Here is an 18,400-nt window from a genome sequence, read left to right as displayed (position 1 = left end):
TCTCAGAAATGTTCCAGCACGTCACAATGTTTAGCTACAGGTCGCCAAAGTTGTATAAAACACTATATTTAGTGATGTTTACATAAAATATAAGGTATAATTTATCGAACTATCTTGTGATCTAATACCCCAAACATGCAAAATAGGACCTGAACTTTCAATTTGGACATAATTTGGTTGAAATTGCATGATTAAATTGAGATTAAACCGATTTTATCAACATGCTTATTGTCTCCATACCAAATTCATCGTTTCTCTTATATGGGAAAATACAACACTTTTTCAAATCATCAAAATAGTAGTTTACGGAACAAGTTGCAGAATAATGATTTTTACAGCACGAGACGTAAATTTATCCTACGAGGCTTGCCGAGTAGGATAATTACGACGAGTGCTGTAAAAATCGAGTTCTGCAACGAGTTACGTACAATATTTTTTGCAATTTCGTAAAAGACCACTTGAGGGTATCAAAAATTATATCGGAATGCATTCACCATTATTTTACAATTTCTGAAAAATAGTTGTGTTATGATTCATTACGCAACTCAAAACAGTGCGTAATGAGAAAGCGTTGCGTAATGAATCATTACAGCACTGGTTTCAGTTCGGTAATGACTATTCCCGCACTGCATACTTCAGTGCAGGAAAGTTGGCCGTTTCATGACGGATTGGCGTGATGAAAAACAACCTATTACGATGAGAAATTGCAAAAAATAACTTTTCCACATCGAAAATTTTATGAACTTTATTGATAAGTATTGTTGTACACATAAAGTTTAGATTCTGGGGCAAGGATGGAAATCTAATGATTATGACAAAATCCATCATGCATCGCGATTGTTCTTTGTCGTGCGATCATAGCAACAACGATTAACCTTTTGTCGTTAAGTAATCACAACAAACTGCGCTCGCCGAATAATGCATCGTTCTGAATGTGCACTAGCGATTAATCGTTCGCGGGTCAAAGTTTTATTATTTTGAGGATTTTTTCGTTTTTCCTTTGTGATTTGTCTTTGTACATGCTATTTATAATTCTGAAATCATTTGCATATGGTCTGCGCGAAAAATAATAGCGCAAATGCGGCATGATTCGAGTTGATCGCAACTTTTAACATTATCCGACAAACTCTTTGTCCCACGACAAACGATGAATCGGATGCTTCATATATCGGTAAAACGCACGTGTAGTGAAGTGCTCAAATCATGCTGCTGTCAGAGCGACGGCCCTCTTAGACCGTTCAAATACCGTGTTGTTTGTTGCTAGAGACGATTTTTTTCCTTCTTTGTTCTGGGGCAAATTTGGCGAATAAATTGCCTTACAAGCTGGCAAACTTACATGCAAGTTGGCTAAAATAGTCAATTTTTGCATTTTTAACAGCCAATATCTCAAAAACTAGACGTGCTATGATATTTTTGAAAACGGCAATGGATTCAGCAAGCCTTATTTAAGTAAATATCGGTATTTTGGTGCTTGAGACAAAAACGTGTTCCGCAGTGTTATGAACTCATAGTCGTAACAGGAGGGTAAATTATTTTGTCATGTGGTGAGCTAATACCGCAATGATTCTAATGTCGTTAGGTATTCAACCGCAATGTGCTAAAGGGTTATGCTTCTAATAAAGGAAAAATCGTCTTCTAAAGGCATTACTGAAACGAAGTCTTAAACAAATGTGATCGTTTCTGGCAGCTGAGTATGTGCGTCTATCTATACTGTTGAAACAATTTGTATATGCATTAGCCCAATGATCATTTTGATTTTTTGTTTCTATAAATGATACCCAAATTGATAAATAGTTCACAAATTTTCGCGACAAATTCACGGAGTAGTCAACACGGTGTACATTTTGGGCCTATCCACATTTTCAAAAAGTTCTTGGATTGTTAGGTACTTATTTATATTTTGAGACTTCCATTCTAAAAGAATTATTTTGTCCAAATTTTATATAAATTCATTAAGATTAAGAAGTGTACCAAATCGGTTTTATGTTTCTGGACTATTTCTGGATTAAAAAAAAGAAAATTAAGCACAATTATTACAATAACTAATTCTTAAACCACGGAATGCACAATGGTCCAAATCTACAATTTAGAAGGAAAAGAGTGTTTTCTCTATTCTCGTAGATTTAAGACTTATGATGTCTTCGAAGAAGTTGTTCGTAATCGAATTGGAAATGTAAACCAGAGACCTCTTTTGGGTTGTCGTGGTATGGAATAAGAAATCTTATGTTTTTTTTTATCATCTATGTTTTCGACCTGTTGTCAAAAATTCCAAATCAATTGAGCTATCTGTTAAAAATCGCAAAACTACAATACGGCTTTCAAAGACTTTTATCAATAAAAGTGATTCTTGAATCAACATCATCAAATTTCTCTTAAGCTTGATGACCAATGATCACATATTTGGAATAATTAATAAAAACAATTTTTGGAAACTTTCCAAAAACCAACGGTGAGAAACAAAAAAGTTCTCGTTATTCAAACGATTTGTCAGGAAAAACTTTATTCACTGCTATCACTTTATGGTTTGAACATTAGTCTCATTTTATGTGTCTTTTAGTGTCTTTTAGTCGATAATTTGTGAACGATTTTGTCACTACCATGTCGATAAATTTCTTCACGTTACTTTTTAAATGCTACTAAACAGCTTTCTCAGCTGAAACGCCGTCATCCACGCTACAGACTATTAGGGCTAGCATTACCATTATAATTATTATTTACAGCCTTCGGAGGAATGCTCGACAAGACGTACTGCTGTTTTGGCACATCGTAGTACTGCAAAGAGAGAAAGAAAAACATAATTATTGCAACAAACTTTAACGATTATCCGAAAAATAAAACAATATCGCTAATAAAGGAAACGACATTTTGACCCCAGCAGGTTCGTGGCATTGCATCGTGTCCCAGTTTTGCCGAAAATTTACTTTCGCACTGCAAAATGCAATTACACTACCGGCCACCAAGCCCGCCCCATCAGAAAATGATCATGTCCGTCGCTTATGTCATAAAGTGTTCCCACGAAGCCGAAAAATTATAGCATCCGTCGTCCATCCACGGCACAAGACACATCGACCGGCGGGTGAGCGTGTTTAAACACATCCACGGTGCTCCATGGATAGGCTGACCATAAGCCAACCAGATAAAAACGGGACAAATAAAAAACAAAAACGGGACAATTTTAATAGACATAGAGTATACGATTGTGCTACTTTTCCCCGAATTCTAGTTCCCCGAATGGCCCGTTTTTCCGAAACCATTTCCCCGAATGACCCGTTCCCTTGTAAAGCAATTCAGCTCAAAAAAGTGCAATAATAGTCTTTACCCAAGCAGGCGAAAAAAGCTAAGTAATAGCAAATTTTGATATGGACATACAAAAGTAATATTAACTTGAAAGATATAAGAAATAAAAGAGGGCCGAGATGAGCCAGCCTCGGGCTGCAAATCTCGTTAATAAAGATAATAATAATAATAGAAATAAAAGATCCGAAAATATTATCTAAAATTTACTTCTGGAATATTGTGATTTGCTTTGATAGATGGATTATTGGGAAAGTAGTAAACCGCACTTTGAAGCTCGCCAAACAGTGGCTCCAAATATTTTTCCTTGCAAATGGATCCATACCCAAAGTCGTTCACGTGTAGATTTACGCGACAAATTACGGAGCTTTTCTATCCAAATGCGATTAGCTGACTGCATAATTGCAACAATTAATTATAGTCAAACAAGCTTATTATAAGTGGCAGAAATACTTTCACAAATCATTTACAAACAGGTTTTTTTTTTGTAAAACAAGTGAAACGAACAGACTAGCAACCCTGCTGAAAGCACATGGTTTTGTTAAAACGTAAACAATTTTCATTAGCGTGAAACCGATTCACTGCGTTTTCTTTCCCGCCAACGTCAAAAACAATACGTTTGACGTTTCCGCACTTATGAACCCGCTCGCACTTATGAAGTGCGGGGTCCAGTAAGGTGGGAACTGCGCATTACTATTAGCATATCATATTTAGCTTTTATGGGGGCCTTCCTTAGCCGAGTGGTTAAAGTCCGCGGCTACAAAGCAAAGCCATGCTGAAGGTGTCTTGGTTCCTTGACTTCCCTGGGCATAAAATATCATCGTACCTGCCACACGATATACGAATGCGAAAATGGCAACTTTGGCAAAGAAAGTTCTCAGTTAAGAACTGTGGAAGTGCTCATAAGAACACTAAGCTGAGAAGCAGTCTCTGTCCCAGTGAGGACGTTAATGCCAAGAAGAAGAAGAATTTAGCTTTTATAAGATCTCACCAATATCAGCGAGCTATTCTTTAGATCTTCCAACATTAAATTTATCTATGGCTCAGAAGTTCCAGGAATAAATTTTTGATATTATTTCAGATCTTTAATCTCTTATGTCAATCAAATCAATATCTCGATTTAATGGTCAGAACTTTGCTTCTGCCTAGGTAGTGAGATAGTGTTGAATTAGAAAGATCGATAAGCTACCAAAGAAAGAGATATTTGATCATTCTCGACTAAATACATATTGCCAAAAATACATATTATTCACCACCTTGAAATGCAAAAGGTTATGACAATTATGAGTGTTAGAACTTTTCGAAGAACTGAGCTATTCGGAAAAAACTGGGTTTTCGGAGAACTAGCATTCTGAGAACAGGCGTTGGGAGAACGACATTCGGGAAACCCCCATTCGAGGGAAAGTAGGAGAGCCAGATTATGCAATCCCGAGCTACATGCCTGTATGATTCAATAAAAATCACTTAAGAACCTTGAAGCTCATGCTTTGATTTCCGAGAAGCAGCGTTTTTAAGAAATTTCCTAAATAAAAATCTTTAAACTTTTCAATTTTTCAAATTCAAACGTAATTTTTCATTACTTTATTGATATATCCACTTTTTAAATAGTTAACCCAATCAATTCGGTTTCAGAAGTAAACACATAGTTGTACTTTATCATTTTAGGTATTATATGAAAAATTATCTTATGAAGATCTGTATTTTGGAATCCACCAAAATTTGGAATAAATAAGAGTAAAGAAACGCAAAAAGTTAAGCAGAAGCATGTACGGATCAAGTTTAACTCTGTTTGAGAAACTATATAATTGCTTGGAAAATACATGAGTAAGACAATAATCTCTGAATGAAATATTTCTATAAACTGTTTGTTATGTTGTTATTTTCATTTTTTATGTACTGGTGTTGAAAATTATATGCCAATTCTCCATTTCCTCAAATACGGGACAATTCGAGCATTTTCCATAAAACGACGGGACAGTCCGTCGAGGGGATAAAAACGGTACTGTCCCGTTAAATACGGTACGTATGGTCAGCCTATCCATGGACCGTTGATATCAGGAAAAAAGCTCCATCAAATCTGTGCTCATCAGTCATTCTGTATGGCTAATCTGCATGTCTGGGATTAATAACAAAATTTGTTTAAGCTCTTTGGTTTATTTCGCTATTTGTAACTTCTGGATAGAGTTTCGAATAAGAAGATCCACAAAAAATCGAGTTACCCCCTTTCTGAGTCGACAACATTGAAAGCAATTAATCTATACAGAGTAATTATGCATTATACCGTTCAATACAATAATCTAGAAATTTTATCTTACGAACATGTACTGCCGTCCATCCTTACTAATTTTTTTCCGATTATGATCTTTTTGACAACTCCGATTAGCAGATCAATCTTAAGGTTCAAGTAAGAATCGATCATTTGTCAAAACTAAAAAGGCAGTTTTCTTCCGATTGAACAAATCAATAAAAACAAGAACGTCCGCTTATCATAATGGATGCATAGACGAAAATTGGTCACAGATGAAAAAATCGGAATAAAAAGAACATACTGTGTCCAAAAATTTAATACCTCAAATATATTTGAAGCACAGTTGAAAACAATGCAAACCACGTTTGTTATGCAATAAAATTTCGTTTTTATTTCCGGTTATAATAGAAAACAGGAAATGGACTTTTTCTGTTTGGAGTCGATTACTGGTGGCCACTCCGGACGTAAAAAAAATATTCAAATCGCGATAACTTTTTTGTTTCTCGATATTTTTGCACCATTTTTTCACAAGATCTCAAAAAACTCTTCTAGTTGGAGAATTCGTATAGATATTAATCATTAGTGATCTAGTTTATTTATTTATTCGTATTTAATTTTGAAGATATCCCGATGTTCCTTGGGGGACCGACATTCTCCATATAAAACGTCTTTGGTGTCCATTTTGTTTTTGGTCAAGAAAATAAAATGTACTTCATACAATGCCAAGTAATAAGGTGCTACTCTGCCAAGTAATAAGGTGCTACTCTGAAAAAATCATACAAACCGGTTCAGTATTCGTGGAGAATTAGATATGAGGTTTTTAGAGTTTTCAAGATCTTTATTTGTCCAGCGTGGAACCAGAAACATAAATGCTCGTTGCTCAAAGACGGCTCCTCAAAATTGCTTCATTTTTTTCACAACACACTCGCATTAATGTTTTATTATTTATTTGCAACGTCTTGGATAAATTTCCTACAGACTGATTTACTTATCGTATACTACTTATTCTACGTTTAAACTCAACTCTGGACAGATTAAAATCGAACACATCATTCACAATACTAAAACTACGAATACAACTGGTTAGTGGGCTATTCTGACCATAGGCAGTTCTATGCGTTCTAGGTGCCAAGAGTTGGCGACTACGTAAATAACGGCTTGGAGCGAGAAACCCTACTTCCGCTAATAAATCGCTACAATCGATATTGTGCGTAATCAAATCAAATAAAAACATTCGCTTTAATTTGGTTCTCCTAAATGACAGTGTTTCCATATTCAGCAACATGCAGCGACTCTCATAGGCCGGAAGATTGACAGGGTCATTCGACGGTAGTGACCTGAGTGCATAACGAAGAAAGCTACGCTGTACTTTCTCAATGTGGAGCACCTGAGTAGTGTAATAAGGTGACCACACACAGGCAGCGTATTCCAGTATGGTTCGCACCAATGAACAATACAATGTCTTTAGGGTGTAGATATCTTGGAACGCTTGTGAGTTACGCCGAATGAACCCAAGAACAGAGAAAGCCTTAGCAGTGGTTACGCTCACGTGTTTGCTGAATTTTAGTTTACTGTCAATGGAAACACCCAAATCGTTAATGGTCGTCACTCGGTCGATGATACTACCGTTGATTTCATAGTTGAAAGAGATGCTGGAAAGACGCGGAGTGAACATTCGAATATGATAAAAAAATTGTTGCCTGAGATATTTATGTGGGTTATGGCTACGTGTCGGTCCCCCAAGGAATATTGGAATATCTCCAGATCCAGATGAACAACTACCAATTTCGACACATATTCTTAAACTAGAAGAGTTTTTTGAGGGCTTGCAAAAAAATAGGGTGCAAAAATATCGAGAAACAGAAAAGTTATCGCGATTTAAATATTTTTTAACGGTAAAAAATGAAGCTGCCGGTAGAGGGGTTATGCAAAAATCAAACTAGATAAGTATAGCTTTCATTCACAACTGATTTCACGAAAATTAAAGAAGAATTAGATTTTTAACAAGCAAAACAAAACAGGTGTCACCTAGAGGTGACACTGGGCGTCGGGGGGTTAATCTTCATGAATCTCCATTCAAATCCGCTGCTGCTGCCTACTGACCAGTGATATTGACACTGGAATCGTGAAATTTATTACATTGTTTTATCCAAAATAGCTACATAATGTTTGTTGTAGGTAATCACTCCTGTTGCAAAATCTCAGGATTGTATTTATTACGTTTATTCAAAAGACCACTAAAACTGTGAAGTAAGTATGTATTGGTATAACCATTATTTCTGATTCGTTTGTTTCAAATGAGTTTTAATAAAACATCATAAACACTTGATTTTCTACAGCTTTCAAAACATTTCCAAATCCAGTAGAATTTGTTGATTTTGAGAAGTGTTGTGGAGAAAATTACTGAAATTCGATTCTGTGATGACAGCCAACGCAATATTACATTTTTTTTTATCTGACCCTGCCTATTGGTTGATTGATAGATTCAACTTATAAAAGCAATATTTTTTTAATTTCATACTTTTTTACATTAAGTTCATAGCAATGAGAAAGCAGCCTAGGAACATTTCAGAAAATTGTATGCTGTTTTTGATGAATTTGGTACTGATCCGAGTAGTGAAAAAAGTGCCGCGATAGTAAGTTGTGTTTGATCCTTCGACCTTGACGCTTGCTCCTGCGGAGGCGGGCAATAAGGGCAGGATCAAACATGTCGCACATTGTTCGCGTAGTGAAATGAAAAAGCGCCGCGGATCGTTTGTAGTGTTTGATCTATTGATCGCATCGTTTGCTCTTGCGTTGGCGAGTGACGAACACTTGTTAGCCAACCATTGGTGACTCCCAGATCTTTACCTTATCCCACTAACCCAATATCCTATTCATGACAACTGTGGAGATGCAGAGGTATACTCGGTCTCTAGAAACAACGGTTGTCTAACTAACATTCCTTCCCTTCCCAGATAACCGTAAGGACGTGGCAGGCGCCGTTATTGACTTTTAAAATTTGAGCTCTCGATTTGTGCACATTGAAGAATGGTAAGCTAATCCCAAGCCCCATTCATTAATTTGCTGTGCAACTTCGATTGTTCTGGTCAATCACGGAGTAGCAACTACAAGTTGTACGGTCATCTATGTTCATGTTCATATTGGACTACAGTACTGACCCGATTTGGTCAGCCCCTTTTGGCGAAGAACTTTTTGCTCTCATGGTTTAACTATCAAATTTTCTCCAAATCTTATTGAACCTAGTTAAAGTTATTATGAATATGCAAAACATAGTGTAGAAAGAATTCTGATAACTTGTTTCCTTTTTAAGAAGAGCCCAAAACCTTTATAAAAACAGGGCTGACATAGTGACATGTTATCAACCACGTTTTATTTGTATTTGTATGGTGGAACCTGGATAATTGCGTAATATCACGATATCAGCAACGATGCGTTTATAACCGAAAGAATTGGGCTGGAAATAATCTCACAACCAGCTATGGTAAGTGACAAACATGTCTGCTGAATCGAAAAATAAAAATCAAAGTACTCACGAGAATATGAGTGCTGAATTATCCGCATCTGTCATGCTCACGAGTAAACGAAGCTAAAGTGATTCGTGAACATGATCAGAGCTGTTTAGAGTCAATTGCGCTTTTGAGATAAAAGCTGTTTCCCCTCCAAAATTCTTCGTTTTCAAGTGTTTTTGACTACAAACTGGTAGGTAGATTTGATGGATATACAATTGATTTTTCTGTCAAAACCACAATAAATCATACTTCGTTCGGTTACTCGCGAGTAAATGTTCGTGAACTTTTTGCTATTCCTTTTGGTATGTTCTCCCGAGCAGGCGAGTGCGAACTTACTCACACCAAGCCTATTCGTGAGTCTGTCATCACGCTACGCCTGCTCAACGCAGCGCATGTGTTAAAACTACACAGAATGAGGCAAACAATGCAGGACTCTCTGGCTGAGTGAAAATTCTGTGTAAGTCGCACTCATGCTATGTGTAACCGATGTGTTGGCCATTGGCTGTGCGCGGATCGATGGATATGGAACTGTCAGTCATCTCCCGCGCGGCAGCAAACAGTTGGCCGTTAGTAAGATGGGGAGTTTTCAGGGATTTTATACAGCGAAAAGCCGGAAGATGGTCGCAAATAAGAAAGTTTTTCCCCCATTTGCTTCCGCTTCGGCTATTCGAATGAAAAAAATATCTGAAAAACTTCAAAATCGGAATGATTTTTTAATGTTTTCAGAAGCAAAACAAACATGGAAGCGAATTCCGCATTCCAAGCGTTCCTCCTCTCTGTGCATTTCACTCATTCGGTTTGTTTACCACCGTTTGCACAAAACTGTGTACAGCCCCCTTTGCACAGAATCTGTGCTGCATGAAGAGAGGCCGATTTTGTGTACTCGGCACTCATTTCTGAGCGGATGAAGTTTAGCTCACTACAAAACCGCGCTTTCAAGAGGTTATTTGCATTCATTCAATTTGTACGGATGGCGTGTTAATTTTACGGAGACAAAGTATTATTATTCACCATAGAATTTAAGGCAAAAATGTATTTTGGTAATGAAAATTAAAAGCTTATAAATAAATAATTCATTGGTGTTTGGATGAGTTTCATCCGTTCGATGATCCAAGCATCTTTCTGCCGTTTTATTTTTTAGGAATATATTGTCCAATAGGCCATGTTTTTTATTAAAATTCTGAATTATTCCCAACAAACAGATAGGTTTTTGTTTCAAAGGAGAAGTATTTTCATAGTTAATAGAAGCCTGGAAATACGTTTACGTGATATATGAACTTGTTTTTGAATGATGTTCTCCAAACGTTCTCGTATTACAAAGTATGTCTTATAAGCAAAGTTTTCGGGACAAGTTGTGATCAGGGCGGACAAGTTTCAATCTCAGTACCCCAAATTTCAAGCGAAATTGAACGACTGCGGCATTCGCATTCAGTTCCATGACGTAAAAACTGACAAAGACTGAGTGGAGTGCCATATTCGTGAGAGACCACACCAAGAACACGCTAAGCCTGCTCAACGCAGCCCATGTGTTAAAACTACACAGAATGAGGCAACCAATGCAGGACTCTCTGGCTGAGTGAAAATTCTGTGTAAGTCGCACTCATGCTATGTGTAACCGATGTGTTGGCCATTGGCTGTGCGCGGATCGATGGACATGGAACTGTCCGTCATCTCCCGCGCGGCAGCAAACAGTTGGCCGTTGGTAAGATGGGGAGTTTTCAGGGATTTTTTCCAGCGAAAAGCCGGAAGATGATCGCAAATGAAAAAGTTTTTCCCCCATTTGCTTCCGCTTCGGCTATTCGAATGAAAAAATCTCTGAAAAACTTCAAAATCGGAATGTTTTTTTTATAATGTTTTCAGAAGCAAAACAAACATGGAAGCGAATTCCGCATTCCAAGCGTTCCTCCTCTGTGCGCATTTCACTCATTCGGTTTGTTTACCACCGTTTGCACAAAACTGTGTACAGCCCCCTTTGTACAGAATCTGTGCTGCATGAAGAGAGGCCGATTTTGTGTACTTGGCACTCATTTCTGAGCGGATGAAGTTTAGTGTGTTCACTCACTTCACGCTAAACTTCATCCGCTCAAAAATGAGTGCCGAGTACACAGTTGCAAAAACTTTTCGAGATATTTTAGTGTAAAAAAGGTGAATTTTCCACAATAAAATGCTTATAACTCATAGAAAAAATGAAAATATTGTCTTGGTATATTCAGCAAAGTTTTGTATTTTGAAAATATATACATAGTCCTAGAACATTGCCATTAAAATCGCTGCGAAAAAAGTTAAGTGAGTATTTGTACTTTTGAAGTGGTTTTTATATGAAAATCGCTATAAATCCTTTATTTTAATAGATAGAGTTAAAGTGTCTTCGACAACTTTTTTTCATTTAACAATTCCAACAACTTTGTTCAAGACACCAGTTGATTTTAATGACAAACAGAGAAAATAAAAATCTAATGTCACTTATGAGTAAATTAATCAAAAATTTGTGCATGTCAAAAGTTGCTGCTTAACATATGCAGTAACTTTGCCGAATATAGTATGGCAATATTTTCACTCTTTGTTACTGGAAAAGCTGATGATCGTGTTTTTTAGGTTTTAAACCACTGTGTTGGTGGACGACTTTGGGTTCATTCAAATATTACGTAACGCAAAATTTGGTAATTTTATACCCCCTCCCACCCCCACGTAACAGCTTTTGTATGGAAAATTTTAAATTTTTGTATGGACCGTAACATAATGTGAGACCCCCTCTCTCCCCCTGTTGCGTTACGTAATATTTGAACGATCCCTTTGCGGATGTGACAAATGGAACTGGAACATCCGGCTGCCGAAGTCCTTTTGAACGTGGGGAATACATCTCTTACGAGTCAAACAAAATCTTTGCTCAAAGTCAAACATTGACCGGTTCTGCCAGTGTTGATAGACTCACACTCAAAATCTCAATCAATACGCTCTCCCGTAAGAGCAAACTCATTAGAGATCTGCTTCGCAAATCTCACGCTTGAGATTTTGATGCAAAATCAACCCAATCAACACAAACCGTAAAAGATGATTCAGTCGCAAAACCTGGCAAAAACTCGTGAAACCCGAATGTTGCTGTTTACGTTAGATAGGATTATTATAATTTCACCAGACTAACAAGAAAATATTGCCGTGTGTGAGTAAACTGTGTAAATACGGGACAATGAGTCAAAAAGCTGAGTTGCATGATTGACAGACAACTCACGCATGAAAAATCTCAAGCGTGAATTGTGAGAAATTGAGTTTTTCACAACACTGGGTTCTGCATAGTCAGGATGAAGTAAGTACATAATGGAACATTCAACAGATCCGGCAGATTAATTGTGTCGTGAAATAATATGGGAACTCACGGGAATGTCGCCGATCAATATGATGATGAGGTTCCGAAGCATTTAAACTTTTTCAAAAACAAAATTTTTGTTATAATTTCACTAGAGTCATGAGACACGTTGACTAAGGTGAAGAGCAGTGTTGTGAAAAACTCAATTTCTCACAACTCCGGCTTGAGATTTTTCATGCGTGAGTTGCCATTCATGCAACTCAACAGTCAAAAAATCACGGATGAGTTGGCTCACCTTTTTGACTCATTGTCCCGTATTTACACAGTATACTCACACACGGCAATATTTTCTTGTTAGTCTGGTAAAATTATAATAATCCTTTCTAACGTAAACAACAACTTTCGGGTTTCACGAGTTTTGCCAGGTTTTACGACTGAATCATCTTTTACGGTTTGAGTTGATTGAGTTGATTTTGCATCAAAATCTCAAGCGTGAGATTTGCGAAGCAGATCTCTAATGAGTTTGCTCTTACGGGAGAGCGTATTGATTGAGATTTTGAGTGTGAGTCTATCAACACTGGTGAAGAGAGTGACAGTTTGATTTGTGTAACGCCCTGAGCATACGAATTCTTGCACAATAGTCACGATTCCATGACTTTTAGTCATGATATCATAAAACTTAAAATTTTATGAATTCATGACTTTTTGCTCATGAATCCGGCAACGGATTTTTTCCGTGTAGCTGGTACAAGGCTAAGAAGGTCAGTTTCGTGCCGAAGCATCTCAACCCCCCTCAAATCAGAACTACGGCCTATTGAAAAGTACTGGGCCATCTTGAAGTATGCACTTCGGAAGCATTCTAAAGAAGTGAAATCGACGGTAGATATGAAGAAAAAATGGACTGTCAAACAAAAAAAAAGTTGGTCCAAGTGTTGTACAGGACCATATGAGTAGTGTGAAGAGAAAATTTCGTGAATTTAGATATGGAATTGAAATTGAATAAAACAAACATGGGGAAATATTCTCAACATGTTTCATTTTACTTCCTGAGAGCTCGAAGATGATTGGTTGAATGTGCGAATTTTGCCAAATATTTGTATATTTCGCAATTAGACTTGCGATTTGATTGACAACATGTAAGGTAACTCGGGATAATAAGCCCCAACGGGGCAAAACGCTCCACTTCATTTTTAAGAGTTGGAAGCTTCTTTCACACGTAAATATGATCACATATCATAAATATAGACGAACAAATGTACAAGAACATGTATGCGAAGTACAAACAATCAATAGATATTCTAAAAATATTGCATTCAACATTATTGTATGTATTGTATTGAATATATCGGTTCAATTATCTCATATAATATAGGGGGAGATCCCCCAGTACCGGACACTTAAGCCACTAAATTCATAATTCGAAAAATATTGGTTTTATGTGCTCGTGTTACCCATTTATAATAAATATTATCATTTTTATAGTGTACAAAAATAAATTTGAAAATATAAGTATGAATTTTGACATTGTATTTTGATGATGTATTTTAGTACCAAATTGATCGATCTTGAAAAGTGGCACCCAATACCGGACACAATCTGGAAATGCCTCGAATTCTGTAAATTTGAACATCATTGAATGTGTTTACTTTAGGAATAGTATATAATTGGCAATTCAATGCATTTGCCACATTTACAAGAACAATTTGAGTATTTCATAGTTTGCAAGATGTCCATCAAAAACCTCTTTCTTATATGATGAAAAATAGCACATTTTACGATGTTGTTCAGAATGTTATTTTTTCTTAATTTTATTGCATGTTTGATACCATGATCGACGGAATCCATGAAAAATGAATGTATTTTGAGACACTCGTGCAATAATTACAAAGATATCATATAACAAATCAGGCTGTCCGAAACTGGGGGACAGGAGGTGCTTAAACAAAATTGTAATTTGTGCATATTTAGTCCAATTATGGTACAAAATTCATTCATACTATCAAATTGGGATTATGTACGAATATGCTTGCGTGATCGAAAGTATTTTTTCATATTCAAAATAATTACTAAATAGGCTCAAAATTAAGGCAATACGTCATTTTTTTTGAAATTTTCAATCTTTTGTACTTTTTTAAAAAGGCATGCATATTTCAAGGATGTGTTATTCTACGCAAACATTAGTCTCCATAATAGCTTCCTTTACTACTAATACACCATCTTGATTGGACCATGATTTCTCAATGTTTCGACTTTGTCCGGTATTGGGTGCTGTCCGGTACTGGGGGATCTCCCCCTACTAAATCATTCCAGTTCAAACTGTACAAAAACTATGCTACAAAATCTCATTCAGTTACATGATTGTTTGAAATCAGCTCCTTATTACCTTATAGCGCTTGAGCCTAAGGAAAGTCAATCTATTGCATATAATTGCGGTTTGTCATTGGCATAAATTGAACATAGCTAACGATAATGAAATGCGTAATAAATATATTTAAAACGCATGCTTTTAATAGTTACGTCGCAGTAAATGCGTAGCTCAAAATTTTGTTCATCTTCGTACATAAAACTACAACCAAACGCTACAACGAGCGGAATAAATCAACTTTAAATCAATTTTTTTTGTTTTTATTATCGATTTTTTTACCCTACATTCTTTTCGATAATCATGTCAAATGGAAAACTATTTGTTTTTTGAATTTGTGAACAAGCCATACATATTTTCTTTTTTATTTATGCTTAGCCATAGAAAATAACTCGTGAGCACATATTTATTGGAGTTGTTTTTTGATAATAACAATCTAAGGAGCACCGTGGCATCATGACCCGGCTTGATGCACGGCGAGATGAAGAGTGATGTGATAACAGGTTAATTGGTCATCTTGCTGTCGGGCGGTCACTTGACTGCAAAAGCGATTTGCGTTGAGTTTTGCACTGGGTCATTTCTTTGCGATGAAGACAGTTTGACGTTTTTTTTTTTTTTTTTTTGGTTTGATCTGCTAGACCTCCTTCCAGCATCCAGCCACGAACGAACTGTCTCATACTCCAGGCGTCTTGGAACTGCCATTGAATGCAATTAGCAATCCATGCCCAAAGGAAAATTTTGGCACCGCCGACATTTTCGACGTGTATTCGAACTTTTTGGCCGATTGATTTAAAATTATGTCATTTAATAAATCGCTGGCTTGTGAGTTAATTGACCACTATGAAGCGTTGCAAGCCATGTATCACATTAAATGATGGCCGTTTACTGTAATAGGCTCGAAACGCAATGTAATTAAGTCAGTCCATAGTTGCACCGAATCAACGGAACAATGTGAGGAAAAAGCTACCCGCCCAAAGTCAGTGCACTCAAAAAATAAGGGAGGGGTCACAGGGGGGCTCGCAATTTTCGGCGTGGTTTCGAGTGGCGTGCAAGGTTGCTTACTAGAACGACCATGGCTGGTGAAAATGGGCTTTGTGGGGTTTACAGCCGAGTGATACAGTTGTGAGAATTCTCCAATTAGTTATGTGTCGGAGATTTCGCTTTTTCGGCAGAGGTGAGACAATATGCTGTGTTGAGATAGACAAGTCTGAATGATGGAATGCCTACAATAGAAATCGTTGAGTTTGGTATATAAGTTGCGAAGCTAGATGGTGGAAACATCAGTGTTCTTAGAGTTGTTCACTGGACAAGCATACACAAGACCAAATATTGAAAATGTTCAAGGTAAGGTGTTAGCAACTAAACATGTTGACAAATTTTGCATCATTCGATTTGATCCGAATTTTTTATAGATTCTTGCCTTAGTCGCCTGCCTGGCAGTTATTGCTTCCGCCCAGTATTATGGGGGAGATCACGGTCATCATCACGAAGACCATCACCATGCACATCCCAAATATAAGTACGAATACGGTGTAAAGGATTCACATACGCACGACCACAAAAGTGCCTGGGAGCACCGTGATGGAGATGTTGTGAAGGGACAGTACACTCTGGATGAAGCTGATGGAACTCACCGCGTTGTGGACTACCATTCGGATCACCACCACGGATTCCAGGCTCATGTTCAACGGAAGGGTCATGCACACCACCCACATGGAGAGAGCTACGCCAATATCGATCAACATCATTGATTTCATTTTGAGGCCATACTTTGTGTTGACAACTACTTGAAATAAAGCAATTGTTGTTAGTAAATTAAGTATACTTTATCATTCATTCTTTCATTCATATTTTTTCAGTCATTCCCCAAACAGTTTTAAAGTTTTTAAATTTATATTCTTATAACATGGTTCTTCTTCTACAGTAATTGGCTGAGATCTTTCTATGCTGATTGTTCATTGTTGCAGGGATACAATACGTTAAATCATCAAGAAAAAATCATGTTGCCAAAATCAAGTCATGTCAACGGTTGTTCTCATCAAAACTTTTCATCCATAATGATGAGGATGTAGAAAATTCCATCATCGCCAGGAGCTCTCATTTCTTTCAAATCAGTCTCACAGGCATTTCCGAAAACGTTCACTTGATTGAGAATATTTTTGAAGTCCTGAGTAACTTGATTTTCAATTGGACTAGCAAGTCCTAAATTAAAATTGTGCGCGCTTTCAAACTGCATAGCAAGTTTTTGAGCTTTTTCGCAATTAGTTAGTTATAATTTGTTTTCCTCTTTCAATGCCGGTATTGGCTTCTGAGGTTTTTTCAATATTTTAGATAATTTCCAAAAGGGCTTAGAGCCAGGGTCCAATTGAGAAATCTTATTTTCAAAATTTTTGTTTCTTATTTGTGAAAAACGGTTTTTGATTTCTTTCTGCAAATCCTGCCATATAATCTTCATAGCAGCATCGCGAGTGTGTTGATATTGCCTTCTCCTCACGTTTTTAAGACGGACTTTAAGATCATCGTCTATAACAAGGGGTTCAAATTTTACTTCAGATTTTGAAATTGCAATGCTCCTGGCTTCAACGATGGAATTTGTTGCTGCGATATGCAACTCGTAATCCTATCTACAAACTAGAAACCATCATTGAAATTATCATCATTTCTACAGTTCCATATAAATTGCAGTCGGCTCGAAAATAATTGAAAGTGGAGCTAATAGGATTGAGAATCGCATCATGGGATATTTGAAAAGAAACAGGGACATAATCAGAATCAAAATCAGCATGAGTAACTAATTGGCTACAAAGATGACTAGAGTCGATTAAGACCAAAACAATCGTTGATGGATTTCTAGAAGAGGAAAAACATGTAGGGCTATCAGGGTATTGAATTGAGAAATATCCTGAAAAGCACTCATTAAAAAAAATCTGCCGTTGAATTACTTTGGGAATTATTCCATGACCAATGTTTGGCATTAAAGTCACAAATGACAAAAAAATTTGACTTATTTCGAGTCAATTTTCACAAGTCTGTTTGGAGCAAAGTAACTTGCTGTCCAGAGCATTGAAAAGACAAATAGGCCGCTTCGAAAGTATTTTTACAAAGTTGTGTTTCAACAGAAACACCTAAAGTTTCAGGACTTTAGTTTCAAATGACGAAAACAGTTGATGTTTTATACGCTTATGAACGATTAATTCAACTGCCCCACATGCCCCATCAAGTCGATCGTTACGATAAACAAAAAAGTTATGATCTTTTTTTTTTAGTTTGGATCCAGGTTTTAAATAGGTTTCAGTAATAACTGCTATATGCACGTTATTAGCTGTTAGAAAATTAAACAGCTCGTCTTCTTTACCATTCAAAGAAGGAGCATTCCAATTTAAAATATTTAAATTATTATTTATTGGCTCCATTAGAAAAATGTAATCCAATAACAATTTGATTAGTAAGTTAGAAAATTAAAATCATAGGCAGACATATCACTTGAAGTGGATACATTATCTGATTTCCCGTTTGAATTTTCGGTAGACGAATAGGCGGAGTAGAAGTTTCCTGAGACGGCAGGGATTTTTTCATTTGATTTGAAACAATGAGAACGGGTACTCATAGTATGTAAAGCGGAGAAGTTCAAATTACCTGCTACAATATCGGCAATGGATTTTCCTTGGGTAGATACTTTC

At 36.7% G+C, this 18,400-nt stretch overlaps 2 protein-coding genes across 2 annotated transcripts in view; one reads left to right on the top strand and one right to left on the bottom strand.

Moving 5' to 3' along the window:
- Positions 1-1,718: 1,718 nt before the first annotated feature.
- LOC5571331 overlaps positions 1,719-18,400 on the bottom strand; it is a 270,749-nt gene continuing 254,067 nt past the window's right edge. Inside the window, exon 6 of the mRNA XM_021843267.1 lies at positions 1,719-2,772. Coding sequence (XP_021698959.1) covers positions 2,674-2,772 — 99 coding nt within the window. The 3' untranslated portion in view covers positions 1,719-2,673. The remainder of the gene's footprint in view (positions 2,773-18,400) is intronic.
- LOC5571343 (cuticle protein 19) lies at positions 16,005-16,549 on the top strand. The gene is made up of 2 exons (XM_001659575.2): positions 16,005-16,064; positions 16,133-16,549. The coding sequence occupies exons 1-2, from the start codon at positions 16,056-16,058 to the stop codon at positions 16,469-16,471; spliced, it is 348 nt and encodes a 115-aa protein (XP_001659625.1). The 5' UTR covers positions 16,005-16,055; the 3' UTR covers positions 16,472-16,549.

Source organism: Aedes aegypti, chromosome 2 (genome assembly GCF_002204515.2).
Source record: "Aedes aegypti strain LVP_AGWG chromosome 2, AaegL5.0 Primary Assembly, whole genome shotgun sequence".
Lineage (NCBI taxonomy): Eukaryota > Metazoa > Arthropoda > Insecta > Diptera > Culicidae > Aedes > Aedes aegypti.
The sequence above is the reverse complement of the archived record's forward strand: the minus strand, read 5'-3'. Positions and strand labels throughout refer to the sequence as shown.